The sequence below is a fragment of the Podarcis pityusensis genome, assembly GCF_964106645.2.
Source record: "Podarcis pityusensis genome assembly, chromosome: 1".
NCBI classification, from domain to species: domain Eukaryota; kingdom Metazoa; phylum Chordata; class Lepidosauria; order Squamata; family Lacertidae; genus Podarcis; species Podarcis pityusensis.
This window is the reverse complement of record NC_138028.1, coordinates 101,252,930-101,272,667: the sequence shown is the minus strand read 5'-3', so window position 1 is coordinate 101,272,667 and position 19,738 is coordinate 101,252,930. Positions and strand designations below refer to the sequence as shown.

General features: G+C 40.8%; 1 protein-coding gene across 15 annotated transcripts in view; it reads right to left on the bottom strand.

The window, feature by feature from the left end:
* The window catches only part of ARHGAP15 (Rho GTPase activating protein 15), a 379,294-nt gene that overhangs the window by 108,112 nt on the left and 251,444 nt on the right, over nt 1–19,738 (bottom strand). For all 15 annotated transcript variants that reach the window (XM_081008190.1, XM_081008185.1, XM_081008181.1 and 12 more), the window contains one exon: nt 16,349–16,426. In XM_081008190.1, the coding sequence (XP_080864316.1) occupies nt 16,349–16,426 (78 nt within the window). The remainder of the gene's footprint in view (nt 1–16,348; nt 16,427–19,738) is intronic.

Here is a 19,738-nt window from a genome sequence, read left to right as displayed (position 1 = left end):
TCCTACTGAGCTGAAGCCAAGTTTCAATAGGAGCAAGACAAACTGGAATGGGGACAGAGTACGGACAGAATGAGCAGTGTCAGGAAGAGGCCTATTTAGAAACAATGGCAATAGACACCACCCACCAAATTTCTACATGGAAAATTCGTATTACTATATTGCAAGTCTTTGTATTATAACAACAACTGCTACTATTTACAAACCACCCTACTTATAGCCCATACTACTACTGCTGCTACTTGTAGTAGTACCACTACTACTTATAACCTACAACAATACTACTGTAGCTGACTCTCTTCTTCTTCTACCACCACCACCACCACTACTACTTATAGCCCACCTTTCTCCAACTGGTCCCAGACTGGATCACAAAAATATCAGAATGAACTGCAAAACCAATAACAATATTGACAAAACAAGCAGTGATGCATGCGGGAACTCATCGAAAGATCTCTTTAAAGAAGTGTGTAATGCAAATAAGGTGAACCAGCACTATGTAAATCTGTGAGCAGGCACTTTTTGAGTGAAAATAACTAAGATGTACACTAACTGGAGAACATGATCAGCATATTTTAACAACCACTGGTATAAGTTGCACTACAGTATCAGCAAGTTTCAGTATCAAAGATGTGCAGTGGTACCTTGGTTTGCAACCGCTTTGGATCACAACCGTTTAGGATTACAACCACGTCAAACCCGGAAGTGTGTGTTCATTTTTTTGGATTATAATTCATTTGTTTGGATTGCAACCAATTTTTTTGGGAGGACCCATTGGCGAAAGCGCGCCTTGGGTTACAACCTGTTTTGGTTTACAACCGGACCTCCAGAACGGATTATGGTTGTAAACCAAGGTACCATTGTATATGTCTATATTCACCAACTCCTTGACTGGATAACCTCTCTGTGCTTTTATAAACTATGTAGAAGGGCAGTTTCAGTAGATGCACATTCTCACATCAGTGTAATAGTCTTCCTGCCATATTCATTCATTCATTCATTCTGTCTGTCTGTGTTTCTGTCTTTCTCTCTCTCTCACACACACACATACACACACAATTTATATTTCATCCTTTATCTAAGGAACTTAAGGGTAGTCTATTATGGGTTACTTCCATGTACATGAGCCCTTTAAAAATAAACATTCAGTGTATCCTACAATCATCTTCTTGATTGGAGTCCTGTTAGGTATCCACATTATTATATTGGTACCAGTTACATAAAAACCCTGACTAACTTTATCCCTTCCAGCCTATGGTAACTCTAATGCCTTTGTGTATCTAGATGCTGTTTCTCTAGCATTTTTGAGTATCATGACAAAGAGATAAAAGAATATTGTACTTCAGGTTACTAGGTATTTATGTGGCTCTGCAGAATTCTCTGGAGCACAGAGTTCAGTCCTATGTAGAAGGTGCTGGCTTTAGACTCTGACATCACCAGTTGAAAGAATCTTTGGTAATACGGCTGGGAAAGAGACACTGGAAATCTACTGTCCTCTAATGTAGACACTAGTAGGTTAGAGGGATCAGTTCCCATAGAAAAGCAGCGTGTTTATGCAGCTTCCATTAATTTCAGTGGGATTTGAGCAGTATAACTTCCCGGAGAATTGTGTCCCCCTCCCCCCCCCCAAGGAATGGTTTTTAGCTGGTAGTAAAACCAGAATTATAAGGTGATTTGATGCCACTAGATAACTTTAGCAACAAAGAGACTGAGCATTTGTTCAAGCTGTATGTTTGCAGTTTAGAAATGGGCACTCGGCAAAGTTATGAAAATATTCAAAAAGTAAACATATTGCAAATTAATGCAAATTTTATTGGCATTAACAAATATGCAAATTAGCTGCCAATCTTGAGCAGTTGGTCACCTTCCAATGTGGCCCTAAGTGCCAAAAAAGATGAACACAGATTTGAGCCACATTTGCGCAGTATCAGGTCAATACTTCAAATTGTACAGCATGTCTGGTTTTCGAGGGTAATGAGATGTGTATGGATGGGTGTGATAGAGAAGAGGAAGTGAGAGTTGAAGAAAGACTTGACTCTTGCTCTCTGAACAGTTTACTTTTCTCTAGTTTTGTGGAGAAGATGGTAATAAAATTCAATATTCTTTGGAGTATGAAATTTCTATGTAAAATCCCCTCGTGCACATTAGACTTGAATCCAAGACTTTTCCACAACTGTTAACTCAGTCATAGGAGCAGCTACTTGTTCCTAAAATGGATCATTTCAACATTTAGTGCATTTTAAGGCTGACTGTTAAGTCCTGTTTTGTTTTGTATTGTTTGCATTCACCAATTATAAAACTGGATTTGCTGACCTCTTGCATTGCTACTTCACTTCTCTCCAAACACTTGTATAGATCTGATGCAGAAAACAAGCAACTCTAATTTGATCTCACGAAACAGTCACTCCCAAAGTGAATTATAGCCTGATTGAATTGTCTCTTGTGCTGGGGCCATAGCACAAGTGCAATGTCATGTGCAACAAAACGTCCAAGGATGTTGCAGTGATGCTGTGACTTGGGAGGCAGAGCAGTTGCTCAGCAAACTCATGCAAAGTCCTAGCATGTGGCAGATGTGGGTAAAAAAATGGGATCCTCCTTAATGAGGGTCCTGGTTGTGCGCGGGCCCCAAAGGCACCCCTGCTGGGAGAGTTGTTGCTGGGCGTGGCCCAAGCCTTAACCATTGGGCCCCAGGGTCGTGCCAGGCTGTTTGGGCCAATCAGGGCAGTGAGTGCGATTCCTGGGGCCTATAAAAGTGGCAGCACGGCGTAACTGGAGGATCTTTCATTGTGATGCCGAACACCCACCCTCCCTCCCTAATTTTAGGTGTTGCTGCTTTGGCCTTGCTTTGGATTGGGTTGCCTGCTTTGGAGCAGGGGCTGGGTAGGATTATTTTTCCATTTGGCAGACTGGATGTAGCCACTTGGTTTTCGCCTACCCCCTTAGCAATCGTCGCAACTGTGTAAGGTTTGGCGGTTAGGCATTGGCTTATTGAAGTGTGTGGGAGGGGAGGTGCGGCCATTACCTGCCCCTCCATGAATAAGGGTATTCCAGTAAAGGAATCTGGGGGTCCTGGATCTCGTTGGTAGTTCCCTTGAGGGGCTAGGGCCATGTCAGGACCACAGGAACCCCAGGGTGATTTTCTGTTGGTCTTCATCGATGTTGCTCCCTCTTTTGGCGTTTACCCTTTCAGACTCCCTGCTGGGAGGGCAGGAGTCAGTGATAGTTTGTCAGTGCCTAAGCCAACACCACTCACTTTGCTGTAATCAATAAAGTTGTGGCCTACATTTTGCCCAATAACTTAAACTAAAATTATGTTTCAGTGTGAAATTATTTTCAGGGGAAGGGCTTGGGGGCCTCGAAGTGCAAGAGATGTTCCAGGGCAGCAGCACATTATATATCATTTGCTTCACATAATTTAAGCATGTGAAAACACCACTCACAATGCAATGACAACATGTACGTAATTTGATTTGAACCTAGGGATACCTGTCTAAACACATTTTTTGGAAATAAGATACTCTGAAATGTATTGACACTAATAACAATGTTGAACAGTTGTCAGTACAGTCATACCTCGGGATAAATACGCTTCAGGATAAGTATTTTTGGGTTGCACTCCACGGTGACCCAGAAGTAACAGAGTGTGTTACTTCCAGGTTTCCCCACCCGTGCATGCGCAGACGGTCAAAATGACGTCACGCACATGCGCGGAAACAGCGAAATTCGACCCATGCACGCACAGTTGCGTGTTACGATCTGTTCAGGATGCGAACGGGGCTCCAGAACAGATCCCGTTCGCATCCCAGGGTACCACTGTAATGGACTTGATTAGAGACAATTAACCAAAGTTGAGCCACAATGGAAGTGCTCAGGGCTTCATCTGTGAAAAACCTTACTTCTCCTCTACTTCTTTTCTCCTCAGCAACAACCCCCAAAGCCAATCAATGTGCAGACACTGATTTGTTTCACTGAACAAACTGTCTGGCAAAGAGAGAAATATCCTCCTCTTTACAGATCTTGGCATTTCCTGGGACTGGCACCAAGTACTGTTTTTTTTACCTACAATGAAAATGACCAGATCCCAGCTTTTGGAGACTAACCCTTTTGCCACTCCACCCCCTCACCTGGCAAACAGCATTAAACAGAAAATGAATTCTGACAAGATTACGGCACTCTTGGTGGGTGGTTCTTGAGTCTGGGAATTGGGTGATCATCCTGTTCTAGATGGAGGTGCCTCTTCCTGAAGGAGAAAGAGGGTTCTCCTGGACCTAGCATTTTCACTGGTGGCCCAAATGGGGGTGAGGAGTGCTTATTTCCAGCTCAGGCTATCTCTGAACTGAGATACCTTGGCCAAGGTGCAATACACTCTAGTAACCTTGAACTAGATTGAAGATAGTCTGAAAACTTCAGCAACTGCAAAATGCAGCTACTAGAGTCCTGATTGTTAGTTCTTTAAGATGTCACATAACTTGTAGGATCCACACTGGCTGCCTACATGTTTATGCTGGTGGTTTTCCCCATACCCTGGCCATGAGATTGGCAGATGTGGACCTCCTTGCCTTCCTACCAGCAAATGTATCTCACTGTCAGCTGAGGCAGGATGTGAAATGTGGCTTTTGTTTAAGCTGCTCTGCTTTTTAGGGTTGTTTTGTATTGTCTTGCTGTTTCATTAACATTTCAGGAAACTATGAGATCATATGATGAAGAACAATCTATAAATCTGACAATAAGTAACAACAAACAACAACAGCAGCAGCAGCAGGAAAATAATGATTGTTGAAATAGCTTTGTCTACATCTTCACTGCCCCAGAGGAACTCTGGCCACTCACACTGATATTCTGCTTATGTTAATAGAAGTAACTATTTTAGGATTTCTATTAGTTAAGCACTACTTGGTAATTTTTTATTTTATTTTACCACTTATTATTATAATTATTTTAATTGGAGCTGTTGGAATTTGAAAAAGCAGGTTTAGAAAACAATCTAAATGAGTAGTGCCCATCCATTTTGGTATAGGTGTCCACAAATCTTACATATAGGGTAATGGCAGTCTAGTAGGCATTGCAGTCTATACGTAACCCTCACAGTATCTGGGTATGTTTTACCACATGGAAAAACCAGACAAGAGTGTAGTCCAGATTCAAATCAATAGTAGGGCTTATACTTTCACTGTTGTATTATTTTCTTAAAATATTTATTTGTAATGAGATAGTGTTGTTCAGCAAATAGTACCTAAGACACAAAAGAAACAGGATACTTTCATGGCAATTTCATGCAATCCTCTGTGGTGACTTCAACAAACAATATCAGATGGATCTACACACCCAGTCAGATTCAGAGGAATCCAAATTAGTACAGACCTTCTAGGAACAAATATTCATTTCCTGGGTTTCCATACTCAATGCACTCCAGCAACTGCCACTGGCATAAGCATACCCCCCCCCCATACAGATAAAACTACTTGCATCCATATCAGATTATCAGGAGCAGGAGGATCCACAGAACATAGATATTCTCTTATGCACCCTGGCTTTCTAGAGTGCCCACACCAGGGCCGTCTTTAGCATATGCGCCGCAGGGGTGCAAAGATCCGCCCAGAGCCCCCAAATTAAGTTTAGCTGCCCCCAAATTTACTTTTATTGAGCTTTTTTTGGGAGGGGGAAAGCCAAAGTTGTTGACCTTTTTTAAGGGGGGAGGGCAAACTCAAAGTTGTTGAGCTTTTCATGGGATGGGAAATCGCTTTCCTGTAACGACGCAGTGGGAAAAATCTGCTCTTGTTTCATAACTCGTTGGTAATATTTGATGCTACGGAGAAACAGAGCGATGGAAGAGGGGGCAGGGACATTTGCTCCATTGCTTTTCACTGCCACCAATCGAGAGGGACCAGTATGCAGTACTGCCCACCATAATTTGGCGCCTGGGTGCCCCGTACCCCTTGCATCCCCCAGGAAAGACGGCCCTGGCCCACACTATGCCTGCATATCTAATTCAATGCATGTGATTCAAGATGGTGGCAAGTTTGTGACCATTCAAGGGAACTTCTAGGGAGCAACTTGACAGCTTCTCCAGATTTCACAAACCATGGACGTCCCACTCCAAACACTGATGTGAACAGTTTTTAAAGAAAGAAAAGCTACTTGCATCCGTGGTAGTATTTTGCACTCAGAAGCAACAATACGCAGAGATTGAGAGCTCCCAAGGGAATGTTTAAATGATGCACACCTAACTTATTTGCAATATGCCTGTGGAGTTGATTGGATGTGCAGAATGACACAATCCATGATGGCATCACCTGTCATATGCACCTATGATGGAATGCAGTGGTACCTCAGATTACATATGCTTCAGGTTACATATGCTTCAGGTTACAGACTCCGCTAACCAGAAATAGTGCTTCAGGTTAAGAACTTTGCTTCGGGATGATAACAGAAATCGTGCTCTGGCGGCGCGGCAGCAGCGGGAGGCCCCATTAGCTAAAGTGGTGCTTCAGGTTAAGAACAGTTTCAGGTTAAGTACGGCCCTCCAGAGCAAATTAAGTACTTAACCTGAGGTACCACTGTAGCTTGAATACCCCCAAGTGATAATGCTTTTCATAATGTGTTTGAAATGTTTGACAGAAGCAGCCAAATAAAGAAAACAAAAACAAAAAAGGAAAGCAAGTGAAAAGGAGATGTATTTTATTTTATTTTTTAAATAAGGTGAATGTTTTCAGCTCAGCCCCAATGCCAAACACTCTCCTTCCTTGGAGGTTTTTAAGCAGAGGTTGGATGGCCATCTGTCATGGATGCTTTAGCTGAGATTCTTGCATTGCAGGGCAGGGGATTGGACTAGATGACCCTTGGGGTCCCCCCTTTCAACTCTACAATTATATGTTTCTATGATGCCTCTTTCTCCTATCCCAGACAGCCACGAATTCCAGCTATCCACACCACTTGTAGTACCCACAGTTGCTTTCCCCTAAGATCCAGCCAGTTTGAGGATAGTGGCCATTAACAGCAATTTTACATAATTTGCTTTTTCATGGCATCTCCTCCTTCACCCATGCAGTGCTAGGAATCTAGCACAGGGACATACTAAATGCCTAAATCATTATGCATCACCTACCCTTCCTTATTCCTTTACAATGTTTTATATAATGATTTAGCCCAGTGAAGTTTTGCCAGTTTCTTAAAAGGAAACTGAAGAAGATGAAAAAGTGTGTGTGTGTGTGTGTGTGTGTGTGTGTGTATACCCAATCACCATAATCAATGATTTCATAAAATTTCTTTTAAAATATGCATGAAGTAGCCTGGGTGCTTAACCAGGGAAATTTGCTCAACGTCTCATGATACATACAACTCATTGGCTATACTAATCTTCATATCGGTTCCCAAAGGATATTGGCGGCTGGCTGGGGAAGAGAGAAGGAAAAACAAATGTAAACTATCAGAGAGGATTTCCCTAGCCCTTTAAAATATATTATTTTCTGTCAATCTTGCTATGTGCTAAAAGCACTGCAAACTCCATCACGCCTTTGGCCCATTAAGACTGTACCAAGCTGCTTCTCTGGAAGTTGGGAGCCTTTGCAGTGAAGCTTCTTTGCCTCTGCCCACAGAGAGCCTTTGTTAACTGACAAGAGGACTGAAGCGACTGGCTGCCTTTGAAATGGATATGTTGGGTCAGTGAAAACTGCTGGGTGCTTTTCAGTGGGTCTGTATCCCTTCTTCTTCTTTAAAAAATACAGTTTTGAAAAGTAGCTGCTGCTTCTCCTTTTCTCTCTCTTTTTTTAAAAAAATCCTGGTTTTAACACCCAACCCATTTTCACTGACCCGATGAGTCAGTTTCAAAGGTAACTTCAGTCCTTAGTTGGAGTTAAAAAGGTAGCAGTGCTGATTCAAGCTCTTCTCCTTTAGACTGATAATGGTAGCTGCCAATCAGATTCAACTCTGGCAGGTTTTCAGAAAAACCTGCGTAGGTTTCATATTGGATTTTTCAAAATCCTGAACATAGATTTTGAAAAAGGAACATGGGCACTTGCTTGTAAAACATTTTCACTGATCTTGTCTTTTCCTTTCTTCAGCTTGCTGATACAAGAAATAAGAATGAGGTAAAGCATCATTTATCTCATTGGCCTGGGGGATACGCAAAAACAGCCAGCTAATCAGATCTTAGGATAAATGAGACTACTATTTACCACAGTGTTATACCACAAGGGGATGACATAATGTGTGCCAATACATATGGGGTAGCTTCAGACAGTACAACATGGATGAATCCTCTTCATATTTATATGCAAGCGAAGGCCCCAGTGCAATCAGTGGTCCTTAAATGTTCATAATTGGGCACAGGATCACAGCTCTTTGCGACTACTAATAGTGACTAATAATGCCACTAGTGCATTACCTTTAGAAAGGGGATGCAACGCTTATAAATCCAACGCTGAAGGTATGCTAGAATCCATAAAATTTCCAATTACAGAGCTAGAATTTATTGTGCACATATGGAAAATAATACTTGTAAAAGAGAGAGGGGTTTGTGCCTGGTGCTGTCAATACTGTGAAGGATGGGGTGATTATAAAGCAAATTAACAATACTTTTAAATGTGCATTCACTTATCTTTCCAATTAAATCCTTGTTAAACAACTGCGCAGACAGTAATGGTACTTCTGCAAAGCATGGATCAAGACAGTTTTATTGTAATTTTTACTTTGTAACAATTAATCAAGTAGTCATTTTCTTTATTATTAAATTATTTAGTTAATAAATATTCTCAATTGGCCAACATATTTGTAGTTCACATGTAATTTTTTAATGTTGGAACTTGTGTTTGAATGTTGAATTAGATGTAGGACTCACTCAAGAGCCGTTTTATTTTATCACTTATTATTGTGGCAAATAAAATCAACTCCTATTAATGCCAGATGACTGTTTACTTTATAAAAATCTGCCATACTTTAAGGCTATGTTACAGTCTCCCAATTCTAATAACAACATTTTTCTTTTTCAGGTAGCAGAGACTTTGCATGTGATGCAGGTAGGAAATATTAATTTTCCCTCAAAAGGTGCATATACATACTAGAAATGCAGTAATTGACCTATGGGTGGTGTGTTGTATTTTACAGTTAACATGCAAATAAGGACATTCAAAGGTCAAGCTACTCTGCAAATGCCAAACATTTTGTAAACAAAGAGCTTGATATGAGACAATTAAGATCTACCTCATTTTATGCATGAATTGACACTTATTGAACAATGCAGTAAACAGTGATATTGATATTTCTATGGTTTGTGATAACTATACACGTATTAGGACAAATTTCAAGTGCTCCAGCTGGGTATGACAAATCCATAATACTTTATATTTCCCCCTGTAAATTTAGTGCTCAAGGGAATTACTTGAGCAATTCCCTTGAAAAAAACCAGTTGAATTAATAATAATAATAATAATAATAATAATAATAATAATAATAATATTTCTACACTGTCCATCTGGCTGGGCTTCCCTAGCCACTCTGGGCGGCTTCCAACAGAAGGTTAAAAATACATTAAAACACCAGTCGTTAAAAACTTCCCTAAGCAGGGCTGCCTTCAGATGTCTTCTAAATGTCATATAGTTGTTTATGTCCTTGACATCTGACGGGAGGGTGTTCCACAGTGTGGGTGCCACTACTAGGAAGGCCCTCTGCCTTGTTCCTTGTAACCTCACTTCTCCACATCTAGTGAGTGTGCGCGCGCTGTATTTGTGGTAAATGTGCACATGTGTTGAGTATATGTGTTGTCTGCATGTGTAGCTTGTGTGCATGTACTTACACACTGAGAATCCCACCAATGGCATGTGCCCTTGAAGGGACAGAGGACGGTCAATATGGCCCCTGGGTTGAAAATGTTTAGCCACCCCTAAGTAGTATGTGAAGCAATCTTTCCAAAGTTCCCTAGACACTCATATGTATGTTGTTCCAGAGTTAATAGGTCTAGGAATTATTTAGAATCTGGAGTAAGTGGATACATTTGCCACACATCCATTAAAAATCTATAAAGTTAACTTGGGCTCTGGATTGGAAACCTAAACTGAAGTACGAGGAGATGATGTCATCATAATGACGGCTTACACAAAGTTCACAACAAATCATTACAATGGCGGAAATCAGTGAAACAGGGGTGGCTAGCTTGTGGCTTTCCAGATGTTGCCAGACTCCAACTCTCCTCAACTTACAAGGGCATCACTGTTCACTTACAGAAATTACAGCTCCCCTCCAAACTCTTCCAGTTTCCCATATATAATAGTGGATAGCCAAAAGCTTCCCTGATAATAATGTTGCCAAATGTATGGAATCTTTACTCTAATGTACTTAAATCCCACTTAAATATCACACTAGCATTAATGTTCATTTTGTTTTGCAATATCTTTCAAAGAGAGAGAGAGGGAGAGGTAAAAAAATGGGTATTACTGTCTCCAAGAATCCTCATGACTTTGTGTTACATGAATCAATGTAACTGACAAAGTTTTGAGCTGGGAACTGTGTACCATATTGAAAGATGTTATAATACAGGCCTCTTATGATCAAGATCTTTTCAGCTTTTAATAGGAAAAATAAATCATTGATAAAAGATAATCTTGTCACCTGAAAGAAGAAGTGCAATATCAATGACCTTCTGTACAAACACATAAACACACACACTCTCTCACACACACACACGGATAAAATGTATACAGTACGGTAGTGCTTCTGTTGTCATTGCTGACAAAAGCCTTAAGAACTGGTAATAAAAGATCGAGTAAAAAAGTGCGGGGAAGTGATCCAATGTGTTTTTTTATATATATAAAAAATACCAGAAGACACTTTCTAAAATGTTTAACAATAAAGATGAGCAATTGTAAGATTTTTGTCCTTTTTCTCCTCCCCTCATCATTCCCAGGTTGCCTTTTATTTATTTTCTGATCATACTGATTATGTTCACAACATAAAGATAGGGGATACTGATAATGCTTAGGTCTGAAGCTCATTCTCTCTTTCTCTTAAAAAAAAACCCCACAAAAAAACTTACAGTACACTATTCTCAAGCTTTCCTGCAATGTTTTGTGGTTTAAGATTCCAGTTGCAATGAAATAAAGACGGTCTAAATTTATGTCTGTTTTGCACTTCACAGAGCAGGGGTTTCAATGAAAGAATCATACTTGACCAAATGGCAGTGTAGAAATGAACAATCAAGTACTTTGCTCATGCAAGGATTGATAGTCTGTTCAATTTGGGGCATTTTAAATGGATTTCTTCATGCAGGGTTGGCTAATGCTTATTGCTGAATAATATTAACAGAAGCAACAAGATTATGCTGAAAAAAAGTTATATACAAAATAAATATAAAAATATTTTAAAAATCAGAAGTTTCCCTTCTTAAGTACAATGGGGGGAATCGCCAGATCAAATAAAATTATTTTAAAAATGAAAAATCAGTATTAATAATAATACGTGCATCTCAATATTCCCAGTAGCCACCATAAACCCACCTTTGCAGAGGCTCTTAGTTTTGCACAAGAGGTAGTAAGCCATGTGCTCTACTTTTGATGCCATGTGCATATCAAGCAGAAAAACCTACCAGCATTAGCAGGTTCTTCATGCCTTTTCCATAGGCCTAGCTCAGAACCAGAAGTTTGGCCAAAACTAAGCTAGCATTACTAGTGTATGAAACATAATACAGTAATATGGGGCTGTAGCTTCTGCGTGTTGTTTGGTGATTCTTTTGTAATTTATCAGAACAGATATAAATCTGAAGCATTAATAGATTTTTGGCAAGAAAATGAAGGTAAAGAAACAAGAGGTTTAGCAGAGCCAGTGTGGTGTAGTGGTTGAGAGCGGTAGACTCGTAATCTGGGGAACCGGGTTCACGTCTCTGCTCCTCCACATGCAGCTGCTGGGTGACCTTGGGCCAGTCACACTTCTTTGAAGTCTCTCAGCCCCACTCACCTCACAGAGTGTTTGTTGTGGGGGAGGAAGGGAAAGGAGAATGTTAGCCGCTTTGAGACTCCTGAAGGGGAGTGAAAGGCGGGATATCAAATCCAAACTCTTCTTCTTCTTCTTCTATGTAGCACTACGTGGGGTGTGTGCTTGCAGAACGAGCTCCGCTTGTGCAATGGGACTCTCACCCATGCACCTGCTAAACCTAGGTGTTCTCCCAATTCTGCCAGAGCAGATTTAGGTGCGGAGGTGGGAAAGGGGTTATTATGTTTCTGTCAACGTACCTTGTCCAAAGCTTGGGATTGGAATGTGTAGGCAAGACTTTTCCTTTAGTTACAAGCTTTTCTTGACCATCACAACTGAGCTCTCTCTACTCCATCTCTCCACCCCGGCGTTTGTTGCGTCACCCCTTCAACTGGAATTTTCTTTCCCTCTTTTTAAAATTCTTTATTTGTGCATTTTCCAAAATTTAATACATACATTTTTCAATTCACTTCATTTGTCTCATTTCTCCAGACTTTCCTGTCCATCCCTCCATGGTTTTCTACACCTTGGTCCCAGTTATGCTGCATATCCATCTATACCACCCATTTTGAGTCTATACAATATCCAAAGTGTTATTTACTGCTGCACACGTATCTATCCCTACTTGGAAGTTTATCTGGTTTTTGTACCTCTTTAAATATTCTCCAAAGTATTTCCACTCTTCCCTCACCTGTTTCTCATCATCATTCCTCATCTTAGCTGAAATGATGGCTAAGATGGCATTCTCTTTTTATAGTAAGCTTAGAAACATTCATTTCCCTTTTGCTCACATTTTTCTGCAGCACTTCATGGTGTCCAAATCATGGAGGTGCCACAAGGCACTTGGGACGGTGGGCCCCCACTTTGACTTGAGTTGCCTCAAGTACAGATTCGGCTTTGCCTTCGACAAGCCAAGAAACCTGCTGCAGTAATCTGGTTTTACGAAAGACTTCCTCAAATCTACTGCATATTACAAATAGGTACAACTGGATGTATTTATCTCTGTTTATTTCTTATTTGTTTGTACGGCTAACTACTCAAACTGTAAAGTTAGTGTCTTTTTTTTTCTAAAATCATTTGCTCAAGAACTACCGTATTTTTTGCTCTATAAGACTCACTTTTTCCCTCCTAAAAAGTAAGGGGAAATGTGTGTGCGTCTTATGGAGCGAAGGCAGGCTGCGCAGCTATTCCAGAAGCCAGAACAGCAAGAGGAATCGCTGCTTTCACTGTGCAGCGATCCCTTTTGCTGTTCTGGCTTCTGAGATTCAGAATATTTTTTTTCTTGTTTTCCTCCTCCAAAAACTAGGTGCGTCTTGTGGTCTAGTGCGTCTTATAGAGCGAAAAATACGGTATTTATCTTGTTGCATTTGTAAGCCTCAATACAGTGGTACCTCGGGTTAAGAACTTTATTCGTTCTGGAGGTCCTTTCTTTACCTGAAACTGTTCTTAACCTGAAGCACCACTAATGGGGCCTTCTGCTGCCGCTGCTGCATGATTTCTGTTCTCATCCTGAAGCAAAGTTCTTAACCTGAGGTAATATTTCTGCATTAGCGGAGTCTGTAACCTGAAGCGTATGTAACCTCAAGCGCATGTAACCCGAGGTACCACTGTATATAAATAAAATATAGAGAGTTATTGATTCACATTCTCTGCATAGATTAGGAAACAAGAGACTTGGTTTATTGGGGATTGTCTCCTCTGACAGCTGTTCTTTTTGAACAACTCTAGCGGGTCCTCACCTTGGAAAGATCACAAGTGCAACCTCTCATTTTCTCATGTCGCAGCAAATTTTTGACCTGCTGCATCACACTCTTGTTCATGGATATCTGCCAGGGGCACCAACGTATGTCCTACGCAATAACACCAACACAGGACCAAAAGGCCGTATTTGCAAGCCACCCAGAAAATTAGTTAGTTGTACACCAAATTGCCGGACTTGCATGAGGAAAGAAGGTGATGGCGAGTGTACATCAATGGATGACTGATCAAGCAGCTTGGTCTCTTCCACAGTTCTTTAAAGCAGAAATGAGAGCAGAGAATGAACATCTGAGACAGTACTTCTGGGAACAGGAAGAAGTGCAGTCTGTCTAGAGCTTGCATGGTGAAATAAGAGCTTTGACTTTTTATTTTTAAGTTGAATGACTTTACTGACTTGGTGGCTTGGGATGGATTTGGCAATTCAGTTTCATACAGAGATGTAGGACTTAGTTCATCCCTGGTGTAATTCAATCAAACTCAAAGTGATGAAATCCTTTGCATGCATTTGATGACAAGTTCACAGAAATGTTTTGAGGAGACTTCAATGGAGTTACATTGGGGAAGAATTTGATCCTTTCTGGGATTTCCCCCCGCTAATTTTAAATGTCTTATGGTTGTATTCATAATTTGAGGCTATTCTTTAGAAATAAATGTGCCATATGTATATCAATCTCAAAATTAGGACAAGTCACAGAGCAAGAAAGAACACAGAACACCTAACTAGAATACCAGAAAGAAAATAGCAACAATCAATAATAATATAAGATTCTTCTACAATATTTTGCATATAAAAGTAAATGTTAAGTTAAAAACAAAAACAGTTTCAGGAATATAAAATTTTATACATGATTACAAATGCCTAGAAGAACAAATGTCCCAGTAGTCAACACTCCTCATTTACTAAGGCCATCAGAAGCCTTGGGAAAAAGTAACTCTTTACCTGGCACCAAAAAGATGTCGGCATAGTTGCCAGGTGGACCTCACTGCAGAGATTATGTCACAGATGGGAAGCCACAACTGAAAAGGCCCTCTCTCTTGTCATCACCCTACAAGCTTTCCTCAGAGGGGGTTCCTGGATAAGAGCCTCAGAAGTTCTAAGTCTGGACAGATTCATATTGGGAGAGGAGTTCCAGAAGATATTGGGGTCCTGAACTATTAAAGCTTTATAGCTCAATATGCTCTCTTTTTAAAGGTGAAATGACCATGGACATTTTTCAGAACCTCAGTATCAACACATTTCTAATACGTACACACATTTTATATAACAATCTGGAAGGCATACAACACATCAACAGCATTAAAACTTTTGGGTGGGTTTGTTCATTTGTCTTGCTCCATGCCAATACACCTTTTCCCAGCGGTGCTAGGGTCCATAGAATGCAGCAAAGTACTGGGCAAGGGTTTGCCCAGTATCTTGTCTGTGTGATGGGCTCATGGGAAAGAGCTGTCCCACGAGCCCTTGCAAGGGGGTGGGGAAAACCAATATAAGGCTGCTTCCCCTGGAGCTCAGAGCCATTCCGCCTGGAGAGCTTCCTACCCACCCTCGGGTTAGAACCTTCCCTGAGCAGTTTTGGGTCCGTGGTTGACACAGCCAGGATTTTTACCCTCTCAACCTGATTTGCACTTGGTTGGGGTTTCTCCGCCTTTCCCTTAGTGAAATTATGGCCTTCCTTTGTTAGAAAGAATAAGATTGGTTTTTGAGGGCGGAAATGGCATTGGGCAGGATCAACTCAGTATGGGGAGCCCACATAAGGGGCCTGAGGGGAAGACTGACCATGGCACCCCCAAGCTTGGTGTTGGGGTACCTGCCTAGTAGGTATCTGCACCCTGGTTGCCCAGTAAGACCTTGCTTGTTTGGCTTGCAGCCAGGCAAGGTTCAACAATGGATGACCCCAACAGAATGGATTTGGGGCAGTCCAAACATGGCAGACCCATTCCATCGACATGGAGTTTGTGGAATGCTGAAGTGATCTTGGCCCCAGTGCCATGCCAATCCTTGCCTGCTGCTGTCAATAAGGATTTAGCCTGATTTTATCCCATCACCATTGTACAGACTGTTTATTGGCTGCTCTCATGAGTCAAATAATGCACCTTTCTGGGTAATCTAATGTTGGCTTCTGTACCTATTGCATAATTTTAGACTTATTTTTGTAGTATTGCATAGAATCATTAAATTGTTAATGTGAATCGGTGCACATTTTTTACTATTACTCTTTCCCTTCCTGTGGCATCATTCCCAAGTGTCTTTGTTTTTCTTCTATTTCATTTTCTTATTCCATGTCTCTTTAGACTTGTAGGCCTTCTCTTTTTTATGTCTAATATTTTAGCATAATTTTTTAGCATAAATTTAGTGTCACATTATAATTCCTCACTCCTTTTGTTGCCTCTCTTCCCCCCCTCACCCCCAATTCTTTTACTGGCTTATTTTTCTTTTACAGCATGACTGTTGCTCTTCCCCTTCTCTCTTCCAACCCATATTTTGGTTGTTTGCAGTATCTCTGTACACTTCTCTTCTGCAAAATGCCACTCTTCATTCTCTGCCACTAATGTACCACGGCTTCTAAAATCCATTGTATTGTCATTTCAGACAGATAAGTACTAAACAAAACATTACCAGGGTGAAGGAATCACTTACCATGATTGACAACAAATCGCAACTTCTGTATCGTTGCCAGATTGCCGCTGACTCTGTATATTCCATCAACATCCAGACCTGAAAAAGGAAAACATATTTCATATTGGCTTGTGTGAGTATTATACTTAAGATGTCTGTCAAGAAAATATAAATGTCCTAAACTATAGAAAATTTTACTTCAGTGAACTATTTGATAAACATTCGGTTGATGAAACAGAGTCACACGATGTTCTTGTTCTGTTTTATTTGCCTTTCAAGGTGAAAAGTCCCCCCCCCCTTCTAAATCAGTATTTGCCTGAAGGTGAGTGGATTACTGATATACACGTAGCTCCCATTTCTATGAAAACTTCCACATTCAAATAAACATAAGGGAAGCTCCTTGTATTAGGGTTGCCATATTTCAAACAGTGAAAGTCCGGACAGAAAAGCTGTTGAGCTTTATGGACAAAATAACTTTTTTAAAAAGCCATTTGGGAGCTATTTTCATGTAAAAACTGCTGCCATACATCCGGAATACAGCAGTTGGAAACAGTGTCCAGGCAGGAATCACTGAAATGTCCAGGAAAATCCCATAATCCCATGTTGGAAGTCTAGCTTTTGGCAGATTTCCATAAAAATAGCTCAAAAATGTTTTGTTTTGGGTTTTTTTTTTGCAAAAAAGCGCTCAACAACTTTGGGCAAAATGAGAAAACCCCCCAATCATGTGTGGAATTTCATCTCCACTGAATGATGGAGTTAGGTAAAGGTAAAAGTAAAGGGACCCCTGACCATTAGGTCCAGTCGTGGCCGACTCTGGGGTTGCGGTTCTCATCTCGCTTTACTGGCCGAGGGAGCTGGCGTACAGCTTCCGGGTCATGTGGCCAGCATGACTAAGTCGCTTCTGGCGAACCAGAGCAGCGCCGGAAACACCGTTTACCTTCCCACCGGAGCGGTACCTATTTATCTACTTGCACTTTGAGGTGCTTTCGAACTGCTAGGTTGGCAGGAGCAGGGACGAAGCAAAGGGAGCTCACCCCATCGTGGGGATTCGAACCGCCGACCTTCTGATCAGCAAAACCTAGCCTCTGTGGTTTAACTCACAGTGCCACCCTCGTCCCTATGATGGAGTTAGAGAAGCTCTATGTACAGATTCCAGCACAGTTGCAGTTCTGCTCTGGGATTTTGCTGTACAACTTATGGCAAACTTTAAGGGCTATACAGAAACAATACTCCTGTATCTCTTAGGTACATTAAGAAATCAGGAGCAGGCAAATGATCATGTGATCCTTCCCTACAATCTCTTCCCAGAGGAAACTTCCTCAGTTGAACTATGATCAGTCAGGGGATACACCAGTAAGCACTGACTTTAACTATGTTGAATGCTAACCAGGTTCTAAATCAAAACTCATCAGCCAACTTTTCACTTGGTTCCAATCCTAGTTAAACAGGGAACTTCTTTAACTTTAACCTCGGTAAAGCTCAGCGCTGTGCCAATGCATTCTTTAATTTCACTTAAATTATAGAGTGGCCTATTGCTTTGGGGAGGGAAGAGATTTCATTTACAGTACATACATGGCCCAAAACTACAAACTCCTCAGATTATTGACTGCAAAGTGGTCTAACTAATTTGACTGGATCTACTCTAGACAATGTGGTTAAATGAATGCATCTGGAGACATTCAGTATGGCTAAGGGTTAATGAAAGTCTAAAATTAGCAGCTCTCCATAAACCTTTGGTACTGTTAATAAATTGAATATGAGAAACTATACTAATCTGAAGGATAGTGTATCTTGAAGAGCAATCTTGAAGACATGAGTGAAAGTACAAACAATTAGCGCTTTATTTGGACACTCCACAATATGGCAGACTGAGGAAAATGTTGAGAGTACTATACACCAATTACAGTGCACACATGCCATAGACTTTCTTCTTTAAATACTTTGAAAGTCAAGCCAAACCAAACCAATATAAATTGGTGGATTTGGACATCCTTTTTATGACCACATTATCCCAGCTGGATTAGAAACTACTTATTTTGGAAATACATTTAGGCCAAGTGTGTGTGTGCATTAAAAAAAAGAAAGATGTTCTGCCTTTAACATTATTCTGTTCTGAGCTTCTGAACAGTTTTCAAAGAAAACAACTTCAACTTCTAAGAGCACCTTTATCAAGAACAAAAACATCCTCATTCTACTGTCAGTATTTCTTCATGGTAGGTTTCAAATGCTTGTTGGGGTAGTGGAGAGAGCGGGAGAGAGAGATAAAACAAATGTATTTTCAAAGGTTTTTAACATTTTATTTGGGGATAGCATTAACTTTTAGTGGCAAAGAACATTCTGGAATAACGCATATTCACTGCAATAAAATCCGACTCCTACTTTAGTATATGCTGACCATCTTATGTTTCAAAATGGTGTTTATCATTGAGACAGATCACTGGCTTCCCCCAAGAGAATATCAATATTTCTCCCTCCCTGTTCTGTTTTAAGGAGCTTAGAATAGGATGGACACAAAACCAGGAATCATAATACAAACGGTGTTCAGAAACTCAGTCAAGGAAAATGCAGCTGTTGTAGCTCATTCCCACCATAAATCTTATAAGCTTTCCGGCTTATATCAAGGATAGGAATTAATTTTCTTTTCTTTTCAGAATGTGTGTGTGTGTGTGTGTGTGTAAAGCAATTTCTTTTTAAAATGTTGTTGGGTTTGGGTCACAGTTTTCACACCTTATACATTTAGTTAAACATTTCCACTTTAATCGAGACACTTCTGCTGAAACACTTCTACATGCCTCATGTGGAACCCATGCCTGCTGCAGTGGATTATGGGTTATATTGCAGGAAGTGTCATATAAATTAACAAGTGTTATGATGAAGGAAGAACATAACATTCTACTAAGCCCATTGGGCCTCCTCCCGCTGTGCACATGACATCACATGTGAACGATGACGCCCCCCCCGCCACCGTTGAGCAGAACCCACTGTGTGTGCCAGCAGGGAACACATTGGTGAAGCAACGCCCAATAGGATTCTACTTTCATGCTCTCTGCAGTGCAGTTGAGAAGAGGGGGGGGGGGTAGATGAAGCACCTCCTTCCCATACCTCCTCCTGACCACATAGGGTTTTAAAAGCTCTAATTAAACAGTAGTCTCACCCCATAATTGATTCAGGACTGGATCTGGGTCAGGTGTTCCCCAGGTCTGATCAGGGTCAGGTGGGGAGACTCAGCAGTTTTTAGTTTCTGAAAGTTCCTGAGCATTGCCGTGCACTTTCAGCTAGTAAGAATATAGAGTTGTTACAGACCCCATTCCTTTTAAATAAGGCTGTCCCTAATCTTGTAGCTTGAATAGCTATATTTTGATCCTCAGTTTACAGATAAGTCACATAATTTTCTTTGATCCTCTCCACACT